Here is a 23979-nt window from a genome sequence, read left to right as displayed (position 1 = left end):
CAAGTTCAGACATAGCATGTAATTTATGAACCACCTCTTTAGTAACCCACATGTGTACATTATGTTCCACACTGAAGTATAGCAAGAGTTCTGACAGTATTATTTTTTTGAGAGTGGGATATCTTTTCAATTGGCCTTATTTGAGATCTTTGTTCTGTCATTCTACTTCCTACTCTTTCTTCTTCTCTGCTCGATTTGAAGCAGGTGGAAGACGTTACAGCGCCGCCAGTGGCATCTAATGGACAGAAGCTTTAAAGCAAAGGTTTATTGTGCGTTTCATCTGCTCAGGGAATATTTTAAAATGTAACATCAACAGTATTGGCACAAAATAATAGGCAGCAGTATTTATTATTATCATTATTATTTTTTACAAATGCACATTTTCAGGATTGTCATGTTTGTTTTCACATTGAACAGAAGTAAAAATGTGATGCGAATAAAATCAAGAAAGTATTCACTGCCTTACACTATTGAAGTTAAAAAAAAATACTGTACAAATCAAAGACTGAACAAATTAAAGTAATGAAATGAAGTTGGCTCAATAAATAAAGACATTTAACCTTTTCATGCATGTCATTCAAAACCACAAAACCTGGCATGGAGGGTGCTTGCATTAAAATATCAGGTCCAACAAAACGTAATTGGCAGTCTTTTCAGCACGGCTCTGGTTTCAATCTCAAATGTGTATGTCATCCAATAAGATCCTGTCAAAAAAAAGGATAAAAAAGTGTCATGATTACATGGGAGAATCACACCATCTGGAAGATTTTATGAGCTAAAAACAATACAAAACAATTTATAAGGTGATCTGAATGCTAGTTACTCTTACATCATCTGAGTCCTGCTGACATGCCGTGCCATTGCTGCTGGTTGCGCTTTCAAGATCAGCTGTGATGCAGTTGTCGTCATCTTGAATCTGGAGGTTGGAGAAACGATACACTGGTGTCCTGCAGAGGGAGACAAGAAACTATGGTCAGCTCATATGCTTCATGATGTTGTACATGTATTACAGGCTTGTGTCTAGCTCACCTGTCTCTATAAACCACTCTCCTGACAGCAAGGATGGCGGAAATGATAGCTACCAGGACGATCACTCCTGCCCCTGTACACACCAGTATCAACACCAGCCTCTCTCGCTGGAAAATACATGCAGCAGCTGTTATCTTCCTAAAAACTTGAGCATGAACAATTGAAGGTGAAAACACACAAAGATTAGAACAGCAAACCTACTGACCGGTGTGTCAAAGTGTGTGACTGGAGACCTGGATCTGGCAGGTGGACCAGGGCTGGGTTTAACACCACAGGGTCTGATGACTGTCTGTTCTGCCATCTGAGGAGTGAATCCCCCCTCACACCTATCGCTCGGGACCTTACGGTACCTACAAACAGTGCACATAGTCAGTGAAGTGTGCAGGATGTATGTCTGCTCATTTTAAAAAGAAGTGACCATTACCCTGTTGTCAGGAGCTCATCTTCCTCTCCGTTCAGACAGATCTCCAAGGTTTTATTTGCAGAGCTGGGTTGTCTCACACACTCTGAAGTGTTCACGTGACGATAATAATCATAGTCACTGTTGAGAAGAACAGATAAGGTTTTTGCAAGGGGATATTATCGATGCTGTCTTAGTTGCAAAGACCAAAACATGTCCCCATGCAAGCTTGTGTTCTGAATAGTCTTGTTAAGAGGCCAACAGGTTTTACAATTTGGGATGGTATCTGTGCAGCTCTTATAGTACGTCACAAAGAAATTGACTAACCATAAATAATCTTCTCTGGTGCACAGGCAGGGGTTTTGCTTCTTCCTCACCACATGGCCTCGACCATTTCTGCATACGGATTGTTTCTTTAGCCTCCTGTAAGTCTCCTTGACACCCAGGACACATCCATCTCTCTCTGAGTCTCCTCTGTCCGTTGAGTGAGCCAACCACTCTTCATAGTCCTCGTCATTACCTGAGGAATCAGATCATGACAATCATTGACAATCATTTCAAACAATGCACCCCTAATAGGTTTCTTCAATGGTCAACATACATATTTTCTATTAAAAGTGTTGCCACTGTCAGGGGTTTTGCTTTTGTTTCCTTTCTTCTCCACACAATTTTTCAAGAAATTCCTGGAGCTAACTCTTCAGCCCTGCAATGAGATGATACTAAATCCAAGTTCCCAAAACATTTACTGTAGGTGTTGCTAACAGTGCTGTAAAAACTGTGCTGTCATTTCACAACAAGGATTACTACTACAAACACAAAACAATATAACTGTTGCAAACCTGCAACAGCAAGACAGAGCAGGGGAAATATTAACGCTCCTGAGAACTTGGCTTCAAATCTTTTACTTTCTCTATAAGTAAGTAAATTAAAAAGTGAAACTAAAAGAACACTCACACTATTTACAACAACACACTATTTACTTAGAGTTTAACTCTCCAAAATCCAGCTAATCAGGACTATGTGGGTGTTGTTTGATCAGATTTGATTCACAGTGATCAAACAGCAAACCAACTGTTATCAGATTCTGAGGGCAGATCCCATGACTAACAGTAACACGCTGGTTGAGAGAAATAAGTTTTAAGAAAATGAAAGAAGAAAAGTCAAGGACCACAATACACGCAGAAGAGCAAAAAGCCAAAATATGACACAATAGTTTGCTACAATGGATGTTTTTTGGCTGAGTCATATGTCCAAAGTTCAAATGAATCACATTTGATACATGAGTTTTTGAGAACTCCACATCATCAGTGGGAATTTTTTGTCTTTTTTTTGTGATTTTTCCCCTGAAAAACCTGATGTATAAAAAAATCAGATAGATGCAGTTCCCAGATAATCCACCAGGGTGCAAAAGGTATGCAACAGAAGACCTACAATTGAGACCCATGTGTGGTTTTGCATGGATATTTTTGCCAGTTTTGAAAAAAGTTAAGGTAAGAAAACATTCAAATTGTTACTGATACTTCAAAGGGAATACTTACTGGATTGATGCAACAAATAATTACTTAATATTTTGTAACTTATTAGATACAGCAGGTATATAAGGTAATTTATCTGTAAATCCATCAATTGTCATTTTATTGCATTTAATGCATTATGCATACCATAAAGCAACATACACTCTTTTGATGATTTAAGGAAACTAATTAAAGGTTTAAATGACATAATTAGATATATTTAGAGTATAAATTGAGATATTTGTAGCCTATATTGTATTTTTTATAAATGACGATGATCACGATGATCGATGACCAGTTGGATGTTGCCAAGGCTCACTTACTAATTATTGTCTTTTGCTCATTGATTTTCACCAAAAACTGACCAATTCAGAGAAGAAATACACAATAGATTATACCATTAGATGGTTTAAAAAAAAAAGCACAGTGTTGAGGATGTCCTGAAGATGATTATGGATGGTGATTCAAGCGACATGGAGCAGTTAGGAGAAGATGATGACGATGAAGAGGAATGGACTCCTACTGCAGTGTGTACTGAGAGAAATTCAGATGGTAGTGATGAGGAAGACTTGCAAGATGAATGTGTCAGAAACATACAAGTTCATGGAAGGATGTCACCGTCTTGATAAGCTATCTGCACTTCACAAGTTCAACTTCAGACCCTGAAGATGGTAAATGCACATGTGGTGGCACATTGTCATGGTGGCAGTAATCAATGCATGGAACCTCTACAGAAGAGACCAGAAAAAACCGCAGCCCAGGCAGAAACCCATGGCCCTGTGAAGGTTTCAGGCTGCTGTTAGCACCTCACTTACAAGCATGAAAGGGCAAAATCAAGTGTGGCAGACCACTATCTTCTCCAAAAGCAGGAGGAACACCTCCCCACAAAAGGCCAACCTCTAGTGTGAAACCTGATGTGAGAAAGCATGACTGACCATTTCTCAATGTGGGCAACCCAACAGAGATGCAAGCACTGCACAAGCAACTACTGCGGGAAATGTCCAGTCCATCTTTGTCTGAACAAGGGCAGAAATTGTTTTCATGCTTACCACAATGCAAAATAAAGAGGTTGTGAAACAAACAATGGACCAAAAAATGAACCAAACCAACTGAGAGGTTCCTCTTTCACCCTGTCAGTCCTGTCGTTGGGTAATGTCATTGCTGCATGATGAAGCTTCAGTGTAGCAGCTACGGAATATGTATCTCATTGTCGTACATATTGAAAAAATGTTGAAGGGAGAGTTTAAGGGGTTAAAAAATTATGCGTTCTGTATGTTTTTGTTACGGATGTATCAAATATGATACAAAACAAAACTCATATACGCAAAGAGTTATTTAATTTTTTTTTTTTTTTTAGTTTGTCAGAAGGTCCAGTAAACTCCCCATTGTCAAAGAGTCAGAATTTTCTGGCAATTGTTTGATGATTCAGGCTTTAAAAATGAAAAAAGAGGAACATGGCGCCAAAGTTAAGAAGTGAAGTTCCTGTAAACCTCTCTGGAGAAAAAGCACATGTTAGCAGACAGTATTACTGTATCTTGACTCACACTCTCTGGTAATAAGGCTCTGGAAGTCAATGGTGACAGCCACCCACATGGGCTGGCCATCTTCCTCGGGCCGGAAGCCCCACACACTGACATTCATGGCCTTGGTGCCCGGTTCAGAATCCAGGCCTGCAAAGAAGAAGGGCTGTTCAGTAAAGTTGTAGAACTTCCAGCATTGGCCCTCATCTGTGGAAAACCTGGTGACAAGAAATAACAGGATACATCACATAGTGAATAGGACAGAACACTTTATTTAAAGAAAACTGCAACAAATATAGGTATAGCTGCTATTATATAAGTGTTTTACTGTGTATGAAGTATAAAGATATCTGTTCAGTACTTTATAGTCTTGACTTGTCCTTCACGCTGGGCCTCCACAGCCACAATGAGACCTCCAGAGTCCAATATGCTGTAGTGGTGAGGACCCCTCAATGTCCCCCTCCAGTTATAACCCCCGTCTGAGGAAACAAACACATCTGGATTCTGTGACGATGACAGAGAATCACCCACAGTACCTGGAGGAGAGGAGAGGAAAGTACGCCACATGTTTAAATTTTGGCCTCGTTTGTTCTATATAACAAAAGGTCTTGTGCTGAAATAAATGTGGGTAAAATGCTCTATAATTACCATGAGCGATAACCAGACCGATAGCAGTTGGCTCAGACAGAGGAAGCATGGGAACGATTCGGTTGTTGCGACTGTGTTCCCCGTGAATATGAAGGTTGCACTAATGAAAAACAGACACATAGTAATGATTCACTGAACAATAACTAACTCGAAGAATGTAATGTCCAATGCCAATTTTTTTTTTTCTACATGTCACACACATTTTTTACTTTCTCTCCACACTCCACATTCTCAGGTTTGTTAAGTTGACTCCACGTTCCTCCTCTATTGAAGGAAATCACAGATCTTATACGGCCATCTGTAACAAAAGAACATTGTTAAAACCATAATTCACATTATTCTTGTGCTGTAACTTTAATTAAGTAAAGAAAGGTGAGGTGTCTATTAACATAGATATTCTATGTTTTTCCTTTTTTTAACAACTCACATGAAAAGACCCAATCAATTGATCCTACTAAGTATTGTCTGTTTAGCCAAAGTCTTATACTTTATAGCTATTTCTCTGTGCAATATAGCTCCATTGATGTCCAAAAACAATTAAAAACACATCAAATGAGCTACACCTTTTTCACTGAATAACATGCTTCTTCATTTTCATGAACACACACAGTATAGTCACTGTCTTGCTGCTGTTAATTCTAAATAACATATTAATCCACTGCAAAAAAATAGTCTCCAACAAATGCAGTTTAGTCTTGTTTGAGTATTGTTTGCTAAAAGCTACAGCGTCCAGCTGAGAGAGATTACTGAACTTTAAACTATGTCACTTTGTGTATATAAATGAATATAGGGATAAATGGGCTTGGGGCTGTATGCCAAAGACAGGCTTGGGAAGTTGAAAAGTATTGAGAGACAGACTAATGCAGTGTTGATTTAGTTTAAGAACAATATAAATAACACCATCTTCATCCTGTCAGCACAGCACTGTGCTAACAGGAGATTAATACTAATATATCAGCTTGTAGGTCAGCTTTAATAATGTGTCAAAAGGACATTACTTGAGCTCCATAAGAACTATGTTAAAGCAGAATAGAAAAATCCACTGTGGACTATATACATTCATATTGCGCCAAAGTGCGTTTCATTGACCCAGTCACACACCGGTGGCAGGAAACTACCATGCAAGGCACTGATCAACTTGGGATTCTTGTTCAAGGCCATGATATGTGCCTGTTGCAGTTTTATACAGGTCATTGTGAGCACAATAAAAAAACTCAATATACACCAAGTGCATCAGATAAAAATGTGCCAAAATTGTTACAATATAGGCCATCCAAAAACGTGTACAATGTGTGGAAATATTCAGTAGATGGATGGCAAGACACAGCAGTGGAAAACCCTACCCTCATCTAGTTTGTTAGTGAGGTAGACTCCTCTCAGTGAAGTAATGTTGGTGAAATCGCTCTTCCTCTGTCCATCAAACAGGTGGCGCTCCAGTGATTTGGAGAACAAGATACCACGGTCATCTGACGTGTACATGGTTCCAAAGAAGGTGTCTGGGTTAAAACACAAGGCAACAGGAAGAAACAGTAACTGTGAGTGCTCAGTATAGTTGCTGTATTAGCTCACAGTCCAGATGATTGGTTGTGTCTCTTTCCGTTGTTAGTTGGTATATTTCAAAATTAAGATTTCATTTCTAGTTTCTGGTGCAAACAGGATGAGGTTACGTCATCCAAATTCCTTGTTCAGTATATATTTGTGTTTGTTTTCATACTTCTAGTTGAGAAACCAAAAATAAGGGAAGTGATTTGTTCTTTCCTTTTGACCTTTCCATCATGGTATCACCTGCCATTTACACAATCTATAAAAGTTTTACTTGCAATGCAGTAGAACTGCAACAATCAGCAGATTAATCACTTATTTGCCAACTATTTTGATAATCATTTCATCATTTTGAGTTTTTATGTCAAAATTCTCTGATTCCAGCTTCTCAGATGTGAATATTTCCTGGTTTATTAAGTCTTCTATGCTAAAGTATACTAAACTAAATATCTTTGGGTTGTGGACTGCTGGTCTGAACAAAAGAAGACATTTGAGGACGTTACCTACAGTGATCAACATTTTTCACCATTTTCTGACATTCTATAGACCAGTTAACCAATCAATTAATTGAGAAAACAATCAACACATTAATTCATAATGAAAATAATCATTAATTGTACCCCTGCAATCCAGCCAAACCAAGCCAATTTGTAAAATTGTAGAGTAGAAGCTCTTCATGATGGTCTGGAATGTATTGATGACAGTCCTGTATGTGTAGCACTTTAATCTATCTCCACTTGGGAACAGGTAATGCCACTCTGCCCTTTTAAAACTAACATAACAAAGGTAAATCATCATCCATCTGTTAACCGTGTAAGGCTCACACACGTGTCAGCTAAAGTCATGAAGGACGAGCTCAGCTGAGGAAGGTGTTGGTTTGAGTGTGTCTGTTTATGTGTGCGTGCTTGTGTTACACCCTGATCCAAAAATATGTTCGTCAGCTTTTGCAGTGTAACCTAAATCTCCCTCCCTCCAGCCAACAAAAGATAAAGCCCCTCTACCCCATATCTCCCCTATTTATCTAAACAGCACAAAAGTCCCATCACCTTACCCTTACAGGATTAACTGGAGCACCAGCCAGGAAAAAAAAAGGTTATAATAACGTGAGAGGAAACAGAAATGGACATTATTGAGAAAGAGAGTGGGAATGAGACCATAAGGGGGAGGGAGAAAGAGAGACATAGAGAAAGAAGAACAAAGACCAGGCAGCTGTACTTACATGCACAAACACTCACTAGGTATGATTTGTCAGCAACAGAGAGAACTTGTGAAACCAGTCCGGTCATTACCGTTGAGCTTTTCCATTACAACAAAAGGGGCTGAGAGAGCTATAAATTCAGTCATGTTGTGCTCACAACATTTGCAAATATGTGTCAAGCATGTTTTTTAAGGTAGGTTTTTTTTTGTAGGTGTGAGCCTGTGTGTGTGTGTGTGTCTCCTGAGTGGAAAATATGGACAAAGGGAGTGGTATAAACTGTCTGTGTGTTGTTTTTTTGTATGTGTTTTGGTCAGTTACCTCCTGGATTGTCCACATGCATGAAGAGCATATCCTCATCTCCATCCAGGATGGAGTAAAACTGCAGAAACACACACACATAACAAAGGAGACAGAACACATGTTGGTGAGAAAATCATGATTTGCGACAAAAGGGAAAGTATTGTTATGACTAATTTAATCTTTGCCATAAACCTTGTCTAATCATCGTGAGAGAGAGAGAGAGTGTGTGTGTTGTTTGCGCTGTCAGCAAGATGTCGGGGGCGTGAATGTGTGTTCGTGTGTCTGTAGGTGTGTGGGTAGCTATTTCACCAGACTGACAAATGTCTGTGCAGTTGGTGTTGTAAAAGGAAATGTTGCCATTTAGTGTCTCAACCATCACAAAATGTTTCTGCAAGTTAAGTATTTGGTGGAAGAGCTTAAAAACTTCCCCCACCTGGGTCTGACTCAAAATGTGACATGAGATAATAATAATATCTGCTCATTTCCTGTGTTAGAACAGGGTATCGTTTTCACATTTTCCATACAAATGTGGTTTGTTGTTTTTTTTGTTTCGTTTTTACTGAAGGAAATATGAAGTTCTGAGATGTTTAATGTCTAAACACAAGCACCTGCACAGAACTTTGCCAAGATAAAATCGTCTAAAACTGGCAGAAATTTGAGTAAAATAAGGAACTTTCTGATCAAGAATAAGTAAGCAAGATTACAAATCAAACCAGACATTTGATGCCAGCTTTCAGTACTTGACAGTTGTCAATACCCTACGCTAGGTACACATTTCAATCGCTACCAAAAAATTGATAATCATATCAATTTTGTTATTATAACCAATACAAAAATACAAAAATCTACAAAAATAATGTCTCTTTCTCACCTGCTCAGTGGAGGCAGAAGGGAGCAGTGCTTTACTGAAGGTGTCACCTTGGTCTGATGAGAAATACATGACACGGGGGGATCTCTGGAAGCAAACATCACTGCATAAATACTCACACTAATTTATGTACAGAATGAGCATTGTGTTGCTATTGCATCAAATTCTCATTTTAAAGTATTAGTGTCATTTGGATACAAAATATAACGGGTGCAATTTTATCTTGAGAGCTGTTTTGTCTGTATGTTTATGTGTGAAGAGGATGATTTGTGTGACATCTCACCGTATCTTCCATCACAGAGAAGAAGAGAAAGGCTCCGATGTAGCCAAAACTGTAGATGTCCTCGTGGATTATGGTGAAGGTCTTACCCAAATCCTTTGTCCTCTTCAGCTGTAAATCTCCCCTCTCCTCTGCTTCAACTACAGCGACAAGAAGCAAGACTCAGTGACACGAATATTAGTGAGTTTAATTGAAAATACATGACACTCAACTCAAGTACTTCAACAGAACAAAATATCTTGCAACTTGTTTTGCAATTTTTTCCTCTGATTTGATTCCATTTTAGCCCTACATCTTGACATACATTCAAACATAATAGCTGTTGTTGACCTACTTCATGAAAATGAGTCATCACATTGGCTTGTGGTTGATGAGCCATGAATCATGGCTACTCTCTTAATAAAGATAACACTTGAAGTCTCCCACACCATTCTTAAAGGGCAAGAAGTGGGAATTTACGGAGCCGGAATCCGCTGGATAACACACGCTGGATAGCACAGCGAGCAGCAGCATTTTAAATCAACAAAAGGTTTCTGAAAATTAGGTACAACAGGTTCTAATTTTTGTTTATTCCATGTGCAATAACACACGTCATACCATAAACTTCCTCTCAGTTCCTTACATAGCCTTTCATTCTCTCCTAACCTTTTACTGCTTTTATATTGCATTGTGTGTAGTGTAATTACACTTTTTAGTGTTCCTCTTGTTTGATTATTTTTTTATGATTGTTTTTTAAATGTTTTTATGAAGATTTGCTGCAAAGAATTTTTCTTAGGGGACAATAAAAACACTAGATGAACTGAAAACCACCATGATCATTTTTAATGTTGTTTTGGATAAGATGAGAGTAGATCAGATTTCATTTTAATGTAAGAAGTTTCTGAAGTTTGTCTTGCATCACAACGTGTTTCACATGACATTCAGCAAAACAACATTACAAACATTTCTGTTAGTATTTATCTGGGATTTGAGGTACATGTGGGGTTGCTTTCTTTAATAAAACATCAAAGAGTGTTCTTTTTAAGCTTTTTGGTACTCTGAAAGTGCATTTTGTACAGCCTCTCACCTGTGTCTACTTGACTGCAGCTGAAGAACAAATCAATGCCACTCCCCCTAATAGAAAGAGGAAGTTAAAAAACATTACACCAAAAATGTCCATGACTTTTTTCTTCTCCAGAACCCAACATACACAACATATTCATTCAAAGCAATTTGCCTTACATTTAAGTACAATTACGATTTTTTTTTCATTTACGTATTTGCAAAGTCTACAATATTATTGGTGAACAAAATATGGCTCCTCTAACATGTGGTTTCTTTGAGGCACACTGGGGGTTTTTGTGTTTGGTGTGTGTATTTATTCTCACCAGGAGAAAGAATGCACTCCGTCATGAACTTTTGTCCACTTAGCACCAAAGTCCAGAGAAAGCCACAGACTGCCCTGCAAATCAGAGAGCAAAAGGGGAATGTTTACCTTTACTTTAAGGTGTGTGCTTGGTGTGTGTGTGTGTGTGTGTGCTAAGCGTAGTCGATCAAGTAAATTTGTGTTCGAGTACAACCTGTAGCCCAGAATATTACACACCTTAAAAAGCAGAATAAACAGCGCGAGAGACAGGCAGGGAGGTGACAATTAAAAGACTAAAAAAGAAAGCTGTCAGCTGTGTGACTCACATCAATGCTGAGGGCCACAAGGTAATCAGGGTTGAGGAAGTGGTACGTGATTGGTTGAGCCAGGTGGAAGGGCAGCTGGATAAATTTAAAGGTCGCACCGGCATCCGTGGAGGTGAAAATGATCCCTCCTGGATGGTCAACCACTGGTATGTCAGCTGTCAATATCACCTGAAATCAATTAAAAACCAAGTTGAGATGGTGAGATGGTGATTGAGAGGGTGGTGACAGGTTGCTACAAATGAATTAAAGTGAAGAAAACATCAAAATCACAATGTTAATTGAGAATATTTAGTTGAAAGAAAACAGTTCATAAAGGAGCAAAAGGTGCTTTTGGAGGGAGCTTTTGTTTTTAGCAATGCAGGATTCCTGGCAACAGAAATCAACTTGCATGTCAGAGATCTTTTATATTTTGTAACACTGATCTTGCCCTAAACATTAGCTTCCCAAAGTTCATAAATATACATGTCTGAAAGAGGAAATAACATAGAAAAAGAGAAGGAAGAAAAATCTAATTTTTTGTCATCATCATCCTCCAATTCTCCTCAATCTGAGCTGAAACTGTTCTTTAAAAAGTACAACAATCAGAGACTGAGATAATGAGATTTCAGCTCTTCTATATAAGATTTCACTGTATGATGTTGTTATTGGTGCTAAAGTGTGTATATGTATAAGTCTGAATAAATGACACTGTGAGGTTTGACTGCGGTGCTGTTACGCAACTGAGCAATATGTAAGATGTCTTCACACTTTTGTGAGGCAACATCACACCCTACTCCCTGTGTAAGAAGATGAAACACAGTTCCCCAAAAGGAAGTCTAACAGCTAACTCAGTACAGACACTCATAAAAAAAAAAGCTTGGTGTCCCATCTTGTCAACAGATGCCAAACCATAAACTTACAGAGCTCCCTGGTCCCACGCTGACTCCAAACTCCTCCCTTATGAAGGTGTTATTGATGCGGTGGGAGATGTCATGGAAGGACTTTCCATAATCCGTACTGATGGGAAAGGAAAGAAAGGTCATGCTTAGACTGCATGAGTTCTGCACAGAGTGGGATGGATGTGCTGTTAATGTTACACTGCAATTTCTTATCAGATACTAACTCACCTTCGGTAAAGTCGTGACGAGCCTCCATCGTAGAAAGATTCAATCGGAGCACTAATTGTTGACAGCACCAGGACTACCTAGGAAGTGCAACAACATGGTTAAGCCTTTACCATGTGTGTAATAAGGACAATTGTGATGTTAATTTAAGACATACTTCAGTATTTTTTTAAGTATGGAAGAAGCTTCTGGTAGGCTGTTTAGAAATTATATATTCCAAATCTATATTTTTACAAAAGTTAAAATAATTTTATGCTTAAAAGGTGAAGTTGAAATAATGAAACATGCATGCTATGCCTCAGATTAGGCAAAAAACATATAAAGTCTGTACATTCATGGATGTTTCTGAGTCAAACTTTAAGGTAATTCAAAAGAAACAAGGAGAAACCATGATGTGTGAATGAGGATGATCTGATGGGTGCTATACTGCACTATGATACTCACTCCTGTACCATCGCCCACCCATGTGAGAATTACATAGGAGCCATCATCACCATTAAAACCTGTCTATAAGAGAGAGAGAGAGACACACACACACACATATATGACCACATCACCTATCAAGTCAAAAAACAAATAAATCTCCACCTGTTAACCTAGTGGTAATAAGGTCATTTAGTCCCACAATCAGACTGAAAGCAGTTTTGGGGTCACATAATTCATCTATGTTATATTATTTTTCTATAAACATCTGGCCTTATATATCCTGAAACTGTGCAAAAAAAGATAACAGATACTGATAGGAAAAATGATTCACGTTTCATAAAACTCAGGACTGCAAGATTCAAAAGATCAGATATCTTGTTTGATGGACATTTTTCCTGTCTACTCACTATACAGAACAATGCAGAACAATGTCACATTACTCAAACACACCTCACCTCATGTGTATTGTCATCCAGAACCTTGTGCTCGGCTGGGGTCAGGGAGAGCCGGCAGGAGGTGAAAGGATGACCGTGAGAAGGTTTAAAGGCGCCTGAGGAGGTGCTGGCGTCCCTCCTGGAACGTGTGCGCACTTGGCCCTGGCTCTCATCCTGCTGAGTGCGGCGGAAAGTCACCGTCCTCCCCCTGCGGCTTCTTCCATCTCTGCCCCATGCTACAGAACAATAAAGAAGGATGCACATCCCACTGAGGACCACAAGTCTCCAGATCATATCCAATGCGAAAAAAAGGTGGAACCACGCTGTAAATATGAGTACCAGTGACCGTGATGCTTGCCGATACTGACTAGGTTATTAGTGCTGCGCTCTAAAGGCAAGTGGGGGGTGGGAAGTGCTTGGACGGGTCATTAACATAAAAAGTGCTGTGTGAAGTGGTGCGTCCTCCGCCAACAGGTGTTTCTGCCCGCATCCAGGTGACCTGGGCTGCTGGGAGATCTGCATTTCAAGTGTATTTGATGGAAACGCACCTGTGGCCACCTGCAACCAATGCAAGGGGGAAAAAATGTGGGATTCAGAGTGACTTATTTTTACAATTGGGAGAATTGTGAGGCTATTCATTTACGATGCGTTCATGTGCCATCAAAAATGTAGGGATTATGAGCAGGCAGAAAAAAAAATGTAATCGTAATAATCGGAACTGGGAAGTTCTCGCACACCTCTGAAAGCAGGAATAAACCTGAATGCAGCATAGCAGAACATTTTTTGTCTCTGATTTCATTTGTAGTGGGCGAAACTGAACGCAAGAGGACGGCATGCGTTGCAGTGCTGCCAGCTAGGTGAACATCTCACTCTCAGGTGCGCTTTTACGCACGAACAACTTATGATTTTTATCACTACACTACAGTTTCTGTTTCTTTCAAAGCAATATCTGAAAGTAAATCAAGCATCTATTTTATCTTAGGTATCAACAGAGAGCGATATGGACTGTGCCACTGATCAAACACAGTGGTTTTTGCTGTGGGCTGATCCGGCAAAGATGTGACAGTTTACTTTTTCCTACATGTTGAGTTAATTCCTTTTTACTCTGACAGTTTCTCAGATATGAGTAGTATAATATATACTATGTTAGATATAAATTCACACAAAACATTTTTAATTGTCTTTCTCACAGTGTAGAGGAGGATGAAGAGACTCACCTCAGATTTCTGTTTTCGACTCTTCAAAGTCCTTCATGTTGATACTTTGCATTTTATATTTTACATTTTAATTTTGTCCAGATGTTTAATTGCTGGAACAATAAATGGGAATACACATACTATGTAGAGAAAGAAGGAAAACCACACGCATAGTGAGAAAATGTCAGATTAGCCAAGCAGGAAACTGCTACTAGGCTATTGTACTTGAAGCAGGGCAACACATCAAAACATTAAACGGTTTGGCCTCGCAATAACTCACCTCCGATGACTATTGTTGTGTGAGAGTGTGTACGTGCAGATGCCACTGTCACTGGAAACACCGCCAATGAGAGGGCTTTCAAAGAAGCCGACAGACTCCCTGGCACCGTTTATGAGGTTTATAACTCAACCATAATTGTGTCAGAATCATTATCGTTTCGATATTGTATTGTGTGTCACAGCTGAGCTTTTACTCACCACTGCTAAATGTTAATGATTCATTCAGAGACCAGGATGATTCAGAGTAGATAGTTCAGCATGACTATTTTGCGTGTTGTGTGTGTTTGTACATGTGTCTCATCTACCTTAAAAATTTACTGTAAGTGTAGTTTTGGTCTCATCTACCTTAAAAATTTACTGTAAGTGTAGTTTTCGCTTTTATTTTGCTCTGTTTTGGTCCTGACAAATTCTTGAGGAAATATGTGGATCTGATAAGAGTGGTGACACTGAATCAAAGAGTGACCTCACCATAAAATAAAAAAACAGTTAGCTAGAAAGGAATAAGTTACTCCTTAGTTCCTTAGAGTTCAGTGACGATTCTCTGAGGCCACCTTTGAGCAACCTCACATTACACATCCAGCAGTCATTTGGTTTATTGTCAATGCTCATAGACCAAGTAATGTCTGTAACTTCCTGGGTTCTGTTGCGCAACAAGCCCTTTAACAAGAAAACAATTTATTTGAATTGCTTCTTAGACTGTGATGGGACACAATGCTCTTGAGGGCTTGTAATTCCTTTTGAGACATGACGTGTGATGTTGATTGAATCAATACAAACTTGATAGGACTTGACTACTGTATGTTCTGCAAACCTGCTTTTAAGTGTCTAGTAGTGTTTAGTATGAAAGGACAGACAAATAAAGATAAAGGATAAAACAAGTGACAAATTGGTTACTTGTTTTATTTGAATCTTTTGTTTTAAAGAAAATATTGTGGATCAGTTATTTTGAGAACATAAGGTTTAACATATCCCTACGTTTATTTGTGTTGTTGTGTTCTGTATGGGGAGCATAGAGCACTTTGGGAATAAACAAGATTCTGTTGTATCAACCTTGATTTCACTAATTCAGTGGCTCTCAAAGTGGCATCCGGGTACAGTGGTCCTTGACGGGGTTCCCCAGCAAAAAGAGGAATAATTTATTTTCCATCCGTAAGTAACATAATGACAGAATTTATGACTGGTTTGGTCATGGGTGTCATACACTTTCCTTAATAAAAGATCTAAAAGTGAAAATCTATCCAGATGGGGGACCCTGGGACAAAATCTTATCAAATGAGGGTCCGTGGTCTAATTGGTGTCAGTTTAGGGGTCTTTGATATGAAAAAGTTTGAGAACCACTGAGCTAAATTTTAGCAAAATTTTCAGTGCATTTGATACTTGTGACTAGCCAGGGATCCAACCATAACCTTTCTTGTTAGCAGACAGACAATCATCTTTAACTTCTTTCCTAGAGGTGGCCGCAGTATGTTTGTACTCATTACAACACTTCGAAAATGGTTTCATTCACTTTATTAAACACTCAAAACAAACACAATGACATTAAACATAAAAAAACAAAACGCTCTCCTTTTCAGTGCAAACCAGTAATGCCTGTTCAGTAGTGCTGCTACGTTTGTTTCAGATTTGTAGTTGTTCTTATACAGATCAGTTGCTACAGTGTTTAACAGCAGATGGTACAAAGTAAACCAAACAGAAGCATGCTGTGGGATTATCCATCCATCAAAAACTGGCTGGTGCAGAGCTTTTCCAAAGTGGAGAATGCATCCAACAAGTTGGATATTACAATGACGTGGGTACTCAGCAATGCAACCAGTATAATTCTCAGAAAGTCTCACTGCCTCTTGATCCACTGCAAGTGTCCAGGATGTCCATCCAGCTGCCATTTTTTCCTTAATTTGGGACCAAAATGCCACGATGTTTCCCTCAGGAGCCGATGTTTTTAGTCACAGAAGATCCCCTCTCGTGGTTGCTTGATGAGAGCTGCCTCTCTGTCTGGTGGTCCAGCTCCAGGATGTAGTCATGGTCCTGGACGTACATGAGACCACCAAAGGAGTCCACTATTCCATAAATGACTGCAAGGAACTGTAGCGCAGTTCCAATTAAATACAACTTGATCACAGCCGCCACCATGGCTCCCGTAGAAAACAATCAGCTGTGGAAAAATAAAAATGGTCAGTTTTAAAGATTGGTTACAGATTTTCGGTGACCAATCTACATGTAAGTCACACAAGCACAGATACATTTTGTCCAATACTTTTGTACAGTTTTAATCTTTACCACATCATTCAAGTTAAATTCATCATCATGGCAGTACACCGTGTCCTTCAGTAGAGTAATTAGTAGATAATTAAGTAAAAGGAGCTTGTATGTGGAGACTATTTGTCTGCAAGGAAACACAGACCACATTTACAGGAAGAACCAAGCATTAGTGGTGTATTTATAGGCTGTTGGAAATGTCCCATTTTACAATGTTGAGCAATCCAAAGCAGACCCCATTAGACTTAAATTCAGATTATGATACAACAGTTCCCACTTAAATTGCGGACAGTATTAAAGTCTCGTAACAGTTGTGTTAAAGTCATTCAGTCTGTCTTCATTTGATACAAAACATCAACTACTCTTTCATCGCCGTTGTAACACGTTTTTTTGGTCATTTTGGTATCATTTACGAGGCATTTGAGGTTAGCTGTGCTGCTAACTTCGATTTAAGACTTTGAGACTCAAATGCTGACGCGTAATTGATGTATCTGAGCGCAACTGCTAAACAGCGACAGGGGGACATGGTTTTGAGAACGACACAGACCACAAAAACAAGCTTGAATCATTGCTACGCCAATTAGCCAACTAAAAAAGCCTAAGACACGGCAGGCATAACAACATACCAAAAGACTCGACTGCTCTGTGGTGTCTTTCCTTCTTCTTCTCTTCCTTTGTTTTTCGTAGCTGAAAAGTGGTTTCCCCCAACAAATACGGCAGCCTTTTGGATCCGCTGATACTCTGTCAATCAATAATTACAGACGGCTTTTTGTTGTTAAACTCCTCATCCTACTGGAGCTGATAGACACACGGGTGCTGTCTCTCTCTCTCTGGCTCTATCTCTCTGCTGCCGCTTCTGCTTCTGTTGTGCGATCTTGTCAAGCGCTGGACTTAGTATGCGTAGGGTGACATCACGTTGTAAGCAACAGCGGGCATTTCCTGAGTTTTCACTGTAGACCGCCGGTGGAAAGTTTAGGGTTTTCCATTTAATTTTTATGCATTTTCGTAGTCAGACAATGTGTGTCCATTCAGCCAAAAAGCTTTCAGCATGTGGTCTGTTTTTTTTTTACTGCATTACGGTCACAGATGAGGACAATTAAGAGGAAAGAAAAGGACAGAAGGCACTTCACAGTTGTCAGAGTAGTAGCAAGGATTTCAGAGGCCATGACTGCCCTAATTAATTAAACATTTCACCAGATACCAAAAGCAAAGACTCTCAAACGTGTTGTTTATTTCAATTTGCTGCATTTTATTTTTTATAAAGGGGGGTAAATTGGAGGAAGTTGGATACATGATGTGGGTTTGAGCCTTGGATACAGGTACCTGTCATTACTTCTTAAAAAGTCTAAATTAAGGAACGCAAAACCCTTTTATTTGTCTGTAAATTTGATTTTTCATAGCCTTTTTTCCAAGCCAGGAATGATATTCTGTTGAGGAAATACTGAAACCTTTATTTGACATGATTTGGTTTGACTAAATGATGTCAATTTAAATATATCAAGTCTAAAAAAGCCATCTATGTCTGTCACTTTTAAAATTATGGCATAGATATAAAGCCCAGGTTGCTAAAAAAGAACAAAAGTCCCAGAAATAATAAGGTGGATCAGTGATGGTGTCTGTAGTGCTCTCTTAGGTTTCAGTTACAGTTTTAGTTTGTATTCAGCTTTTAAACACTTTCTAAGCAGTATACCAAAGAGAGTTTTCATCTCACGGGGCACAAGGAGGGTTTAGAGCTAGATAATATCTCATGAAACGTTTTCACTTCCTTGTTTTGGATCTGGCCATGAGACAAAGAGGTCTTTGTTTGTTTAACATTTAAGTTGACCTGTAGAGATTACTGACTCATAGCACAAGATTGATTGGGCTTTAACCAAGAAATTGGTCATATTCCCTGAACCACACACAAACACACACACACAGTCAGATACATACTTCGATGGGCTGGCTCAGACCTGCTCCTACCCCATCCACAATGTATAAACTTGTTAGAAGACCTAGACTTCTGTCCGGAAAAAAAAGAAAAAAAACACTCTTGGGATTTCCAGTTTACCCATCTGCCAGAGTGAAGATTCCTGTGGAAATTTCCCAGAGCAGCAGACTAAGCAAAGCTAAATAGCAGCCCTGTTTTATCTTTTTCACATAACAGTCATGATTTCACTTCCCCTAGGGCTTGTCATGGTTTTTTGAGTTGACTTTGACTTCAGCCGAGATAGCCACAATTTCAGTTCAGTGAGCGGATAATGTAACAGATGCAGGGCTAAATCTAAGATAAACAGCAGACAAAAGAAGTTGAGAGTATTGCACCACATTAGCACAGACAACCCCACACAGTTCCTTCAGTTTCCACTACGCACTTATTGATCATTCAGAATGCTTCCTCTCCAGAGAATTAAGTCTTTAGGTTTCCAGAGGATATTAAAAAAAGCAGCAAGTTGCGTAAGCAGCTTTCTTGTCTGAGAAATTGATACTCTGCACTTTTCACAACTGCCAGAAACTTCTTTTCCCTCGGCAGAAACTGGAGGGCAGCCAATAGTTTGTACTACTTTTCCAAAAGCGCAAATTAAATCCTTTTGTTACTCATTTCCGTGCCTAGACTCAAACAGCTGAATCACCAAGAGAAACAATTGTCTAGCACATTAAGTGTGCTGAAAACAACACAATAAGCAGTATAGACTGTTTGGCAGAGAGCTCAGTGAAGACAGGCAATCAATGGTGAAGAGAGAAAAAAGCACAAGATTGTGAATCAGAGGTAACTCTTAAAATCTTTAATTAACTCTTTAAACTTGACAATTTAGTTTCTGCAAAGACAGAGACGACAACATTTATGACAGAATATCTGTGATGAACAACAAGAAAACTGAGTACCTTCATAAAGGCCTTAGTCAGGATATTTTACAGCAATGGCATTTGATGTAATAAAATATTGCAACCACTAGATGGCAGTGCATAACAGTTTGGAGGTCATAACACAGTTTTACATGCTTGTGTAAGAGGTAAAATTCCACAACTGCACTTTAACACATAAAATACGTATTGTGTTGTGTCATATTTTGTCTTAGGTCTGTAATAGAGTTAGAGTTTATTTGCACAGATAATAAAACACCAAAGCATCACACATTAATGGAAGAAAAAAAAGACAATGTTGGTAAAAAAAATAAATAAATAAATAAATAATAATTTATTTTTTTTTAAAAACACACAAGTGGTCTTAAAAAGGGATTCCACTGAAAAAAATAATTAAAGCAATGACAACTAAATAAATTTTGATCAATGGGAAAACAAAAAAATGACAACAGCGAAGTACTTATGAAATATATAAGCATAACAAAGAAGAAATACATAACCATAAATGTACTGTAATATGAGAACTATCTTAATAAGACATAAGACATGCACTGATACTGTTCATGTGCATGATTTTCATTCTTTTTTTAAAATTATGTCAAATCTGAACCTTAATCCATATATTTTACAGGGTACTCCAGGGATTTAGTATTGCACTTAGGGGACTTGTGAGTGACAGATCAAAAAAAGAAATGGTGAAAATCTTGACTTCCATCATATGGGTCAAACCCCACCTCTAGTTTCTGACATCAGAAAAGGCTGATGCGTAAAATCTAATAAATCTAGTAAATCTGTGTCTCCATACTGTAATTCTAGCACTGTTATGTCTGTCTACTCTGTACATGAAGTACATACATGTTCTGTCACTCTTTCTGACTTTTCTTTTTTCATGTTAAAGGATATGTTTGTGGAGCTTTTCCTCACCCATATTGAGCGTCTAAAGATAGAGGGCCATTTATGTTGTACAGATTGTAAAGCTGTCAGCGTTAAATTGTCTCTTGTGTATAAAGCCTATGTGGTCTGTCCCATTTCCAGGTCTTTGCAGTACTGAAGAGGTGGTGTGACCCAGGTCTTACCAGTTTTGGCAGTACCTGGAAGCTGCTCAACACTTTCTTGGGTGCATTTTCCTCATATATTTGCAATCTATCTACCTAATACTGTCATTTTGTTTCTCCAGTAGTTCATTATATACTGTACTGTACACACAATATTTATTGCCTTTTTTCCTCCTTTAGAACTGAGGGTCTAAAGATAGACTGTGTTGTGTGCTTCATAAAAAAATAATTTGAATTGACTTGACATTTTTGGGATTTTTGGGCTCTGTAAATATTTGAGCCCTGTAAATATCATTGACTTGACTTGAATTGTGTAATATTGTAGGAGCAGCCCAGAAACAGCACACCTTTACTGTTTTTATTCATTCTGTCCCCTCTCTATCTGTATGAGAAGTAACATAATTCAAAATTTCAATTCCAAAATGAGATGACACACCTCTGACAAGATGACAATCTCTGAATTGCAATAAAACTCACAAATGATTGTAAAGTGTAAAGAAAATACTACTTGTATATAACATTTTAGAATTGGTGCTTGTTTAAAACACAAAAAACAGAGACTCAGTGACAGAGTTGTAGTGTTTTTCTTTGAGAAGAGGCCTGTGCTGTATAAAAGTAGCCCAATGAATGAATTACAACTCTAGTGTAGATTCACATAATCTAAGAGATGATATCCTCAGTGACCAGTCACTGTCTCTCTCTCACACACAAGGGAATGGTTACCCTTGTGTTAAATCTTATGACTCTGATTTGTCTCAGCTAGTCAATGAGTATCCACACTGTGCACATGAGGTTCATTATGATTAATGTAATTGAATGAGGAGGACATGCACATGTGAAATTAAAAGTGGGATCCTTTCATTCATTCTGCATGTGACACTAACCCTTTAATGTCACCGATTACATGGTTTTAAGGTATGACACTCAGAGCAGACAGCAGCATCAACACGGCAATCCATTCATTACAAATCTATATACAGCAATCAGCCGCAACATTAAAACCACTGACAGGTGAAGTGAATAACATTGATTTTCTCATTACAATGGCACTTGTCAATGAGTGGGATATATTAGGCAGCAATGAACAGTCAGTTCTTGAGGTTAGTTTGTTGGAAGCAGGAAAAATGGGCAAGCGTAAGGATCTGAGCGACTTTGACATGGGCCAAATTGTGATGGCTAAATGACTGGGTCAGAGCATCTCCAAAACTGCAGGTCTTGTAGGGTGTTTGTAGTATGCAGTGGTCAGTACCTACCAAAAGCGGTCCAAGGAAGGACAACCAGTGAACCAGCGGAAGGGTCATAGACACCCAAGGCTCACTGATGCACATGGGGAGCAAAGGCTAGCCCATCTAGTCCAATCCCTCAGAAGAGCTACTGTAGCACAAATTACAAAAAATTAATGCTGGCTATAATCGACAGGTGTCAGAACACACATTGCATCACAGCTTACTACGTATGGGGCTGCCTAGCTGCAGACTGGTCAGAGTGCCCATGCTGACCCCTATCCACCACCGAAAGAGCCTACAATGGGCACATGAGCATCAGAACTGGACAATGGAGCAATGGAAGAAGGTGGCCTGATCTGATGAATCACGTTTTCTTTTACATCATGTGGATGGCTGGGTGCGTGTGCATTGTCTACCTGGGGAAGAGATGGCACCAGGATGCACTATGGGAGGAAGGTAAGCTGGCAGAGGCAGTGTGATGCTCTAGAAAATGATCTGCTGGAAAACCTTGGGTCCTGGCATTCATGTGGATGTTACTTGTACACGCACCACCTACCTAAACATTGTTGCAGACCAAGTACACCCCTTCATAGTAACAGTATTCCCTGATGGCAATGGCCTCTTTCAGCAGGATGATGCACCCTGCCACACTGCAAAAATTGTTCAGGAATGGTTTGAGGAACATGACAAAGAGTTCAAGGCGTTGCCTTGGCTTCCAAATTCCCCAGATCTCAATCCAATCGAGCATCTGTGGGATGTGTCGGAAAAACAAGTCCGATCCAGGACTTAAAGGATCTGTTGCTAACATCTTAGTGCCAGAGGACACCTTCAGAGGTCTTGTGGAGTCTATGCCTCAATGGGTTAGAGCTGTTTTGGCAGCATGAAGGGGACCTACACAACATAAGGCAGGTGGTTTTAATGTTGCGACTGATCTGTGATATATCATGTTTAGAATATGTCCTTGGTACTAAAAGTCAGTTTTATGATTTACTTTTTTATCTGCATTGTGTGGGTGAGGGGTTTCCGTTAGCATGTGTTAAAGATGAGTTGTAAGTGGGGGAACTTACTCGAGCCTCAGAGGACAGGCTAAGAGGATTTTCCATCTTAACGTCTCACCAACTGTCACAAACAGTCAGTCACCTGGAGGTGATCCCTTTGAAAGGAGTGATGGTACATGTGTGTGTGTGTGTGTGTGTGTGTGTGTGTGTGTGTGTGTGTGTGTGTGTGTGTGTGTGTGTGTGTAAAGGAGAATCCTTTCCACTGGCTAAACTGTACCAAAGTTTCACACAAAACCAAAAAAACAATGGATGAGTCAATACGTACTATACATTCTATACATTGCATGCATATCCCACTTAAGGTATGAATTCACAGCCTTTACTGATGTCACAAAGAACCAATTCGATGTTTGTAAAGTGTGGTGCTGTGTGTAAAAACATGCTAGCAGTCCATAGGGGATATTCTTTGGAAAACAAATTGGTTTTGAAACCATTTAGCGTGATTATGTAACACTCCTGACACTTTGGTGCAAGCTTCACTCATCTGTGAGTAGTACAAGTACATGTTGTGTTAGGTTCAGGGTCTAACCTCACCCTTTGACTTTTTTTAGGGAGTGAATTGGTTACACCAGAGCTGTTTTTATACATACTCCTTTTATACAGTCCCAAGTTTAGTCAGCTACACACTGGAAACTTAAGAGGCCTGCACAAAGCATGAGAAGCAATGCAAATCATACCCGTGGGTCCTGGTGTGATGAGCTAAATTTATCATTCAAGAGTAATGAAAAACATCACTCTGTGCCAAATGCTTCCAGTACTGTTATGTGTGCTGCATGTATTTGGTTTTAGAGGAGCCCAGTGAGATAAATAAAAATAATACAGTGATGATCTTGCTTTTTGTGTTGTAAAAATGTGCTGCTCACTTTGCAGCGCCTGTCTTTAGTCCTGTTCATTCTAATTCTGAAATCCTCTTTGTGAAACTGACGTGGTGCCTCTGATAGAAAGCAGGATTAACCCATACATAGAAAGGGAGCAAGACATAGAGAGAGCTTCATGGGGCACTCAGCAGGACAGTACCACTCACTCCATTCAACGTGTAGAGAAACGCTCAGGGCAATGACCGCTTTATCCCACATAGAGGTATAGGGGCATGTGCTGTGCTCTTCTCCCTTTTCATTACCCTTTGCCTTCA

At 39.2% G+C, this 23979-nt stretch overlaps 1 protein-coding gene and 1 long non-coding RNA gene across 2 annotated transcripts; both read right to left on the bottom strand.

The window, feature by feature from the left end:
• Positions 1–318: 318 nt before the first annotated feature.
• si:dkey-159a18.1 (sortilin) lies at positions 319–13407 on the bottom strand. The gene is made up of 21 exons (XM_067581588.1): positions 12955–13407; positions 12518–12580; positions 12077–12153; positions 11870–11966; positions 10971–11138; positions 10667–10740; positions 10366–10412; positions 9303–9439; positions 9023–9106; positions 8170–8230; positions 6455–6607; positions 5312–5409; positions 5112–5211; positions 4825–4999; positions 4488–4681; positions 1757–1949; positions 1454–1570; positions 1235–1379; positions 1030–1136; positions 830–947; positions 319–704 (listed from the first exon to the last, which is right to left on the bottom strand). Exons 1-21 carry the CDS (start codon positions 13225–13227, stop codon positions 690–692), a joined length of 2496 nt encoding a protein of 831 aa, XP_067437689.1. The 5' UTR covers positions 13228–13407; the 3' UTR covers positions 319–689.
• Positions 13408–15902: 2495 nt separating this feature from the next.
• Positions 15903–18199, bottom strand: LOC137175745 (uncharacterized). Its single transcript, XR_010925708.1, has 2 exons — positions 17291–18199; positions 15903–16560 (listed from the first exon to the last, which is right to left on the bottom strand). It is a non-coding gene; the product is annotated as an uncharacterized lncRNA (long non-coding RNA).
• Between the last annotated feature and the right edge of the window lie 5780 nt (positions 18200–23979).

Source organism: Thunnus thynnus, chromosome 23 (assembly GCF_963924715.1).
Source record: "Thunnus thynnus chromosome 23, fThuThy2.1, whole genome shotgun sequence".
Classification (NCBI taxonomy): Eukaryota; Metazoa; Chordata; class Actinopteri; order Scombriformes; family Scombridae; genus Thunnus; species Thunnus thynnus.
This window is presented reverse-complemented; position numbering and strand designations above follow the sequence as displayed.

Coding starts and splice junctions, on each gene's coding strand:
- si:dkey-159a18.1 (XM_067581588.1), bottom strand. CDS start 13,227: ATGATCTGGAGACTTGTGGTCCTCAGTGGGATGTGCATCCTTCTTTAT. Junction 10,741..10,970: donor TTGTGGCCCTCAGCATTGAT/GTGAGTCACACA, acceptor TCTGATTTGCAG/GGCAGTCTGTGGCTTTCTCT. Junction 9,107..9,302: donor TCTCTGTGATGGAAGATACG/GTGAGATGTCAC, acceptor GTTTGCTTCCAG/AGATCCCCCCGTGTCATGTA.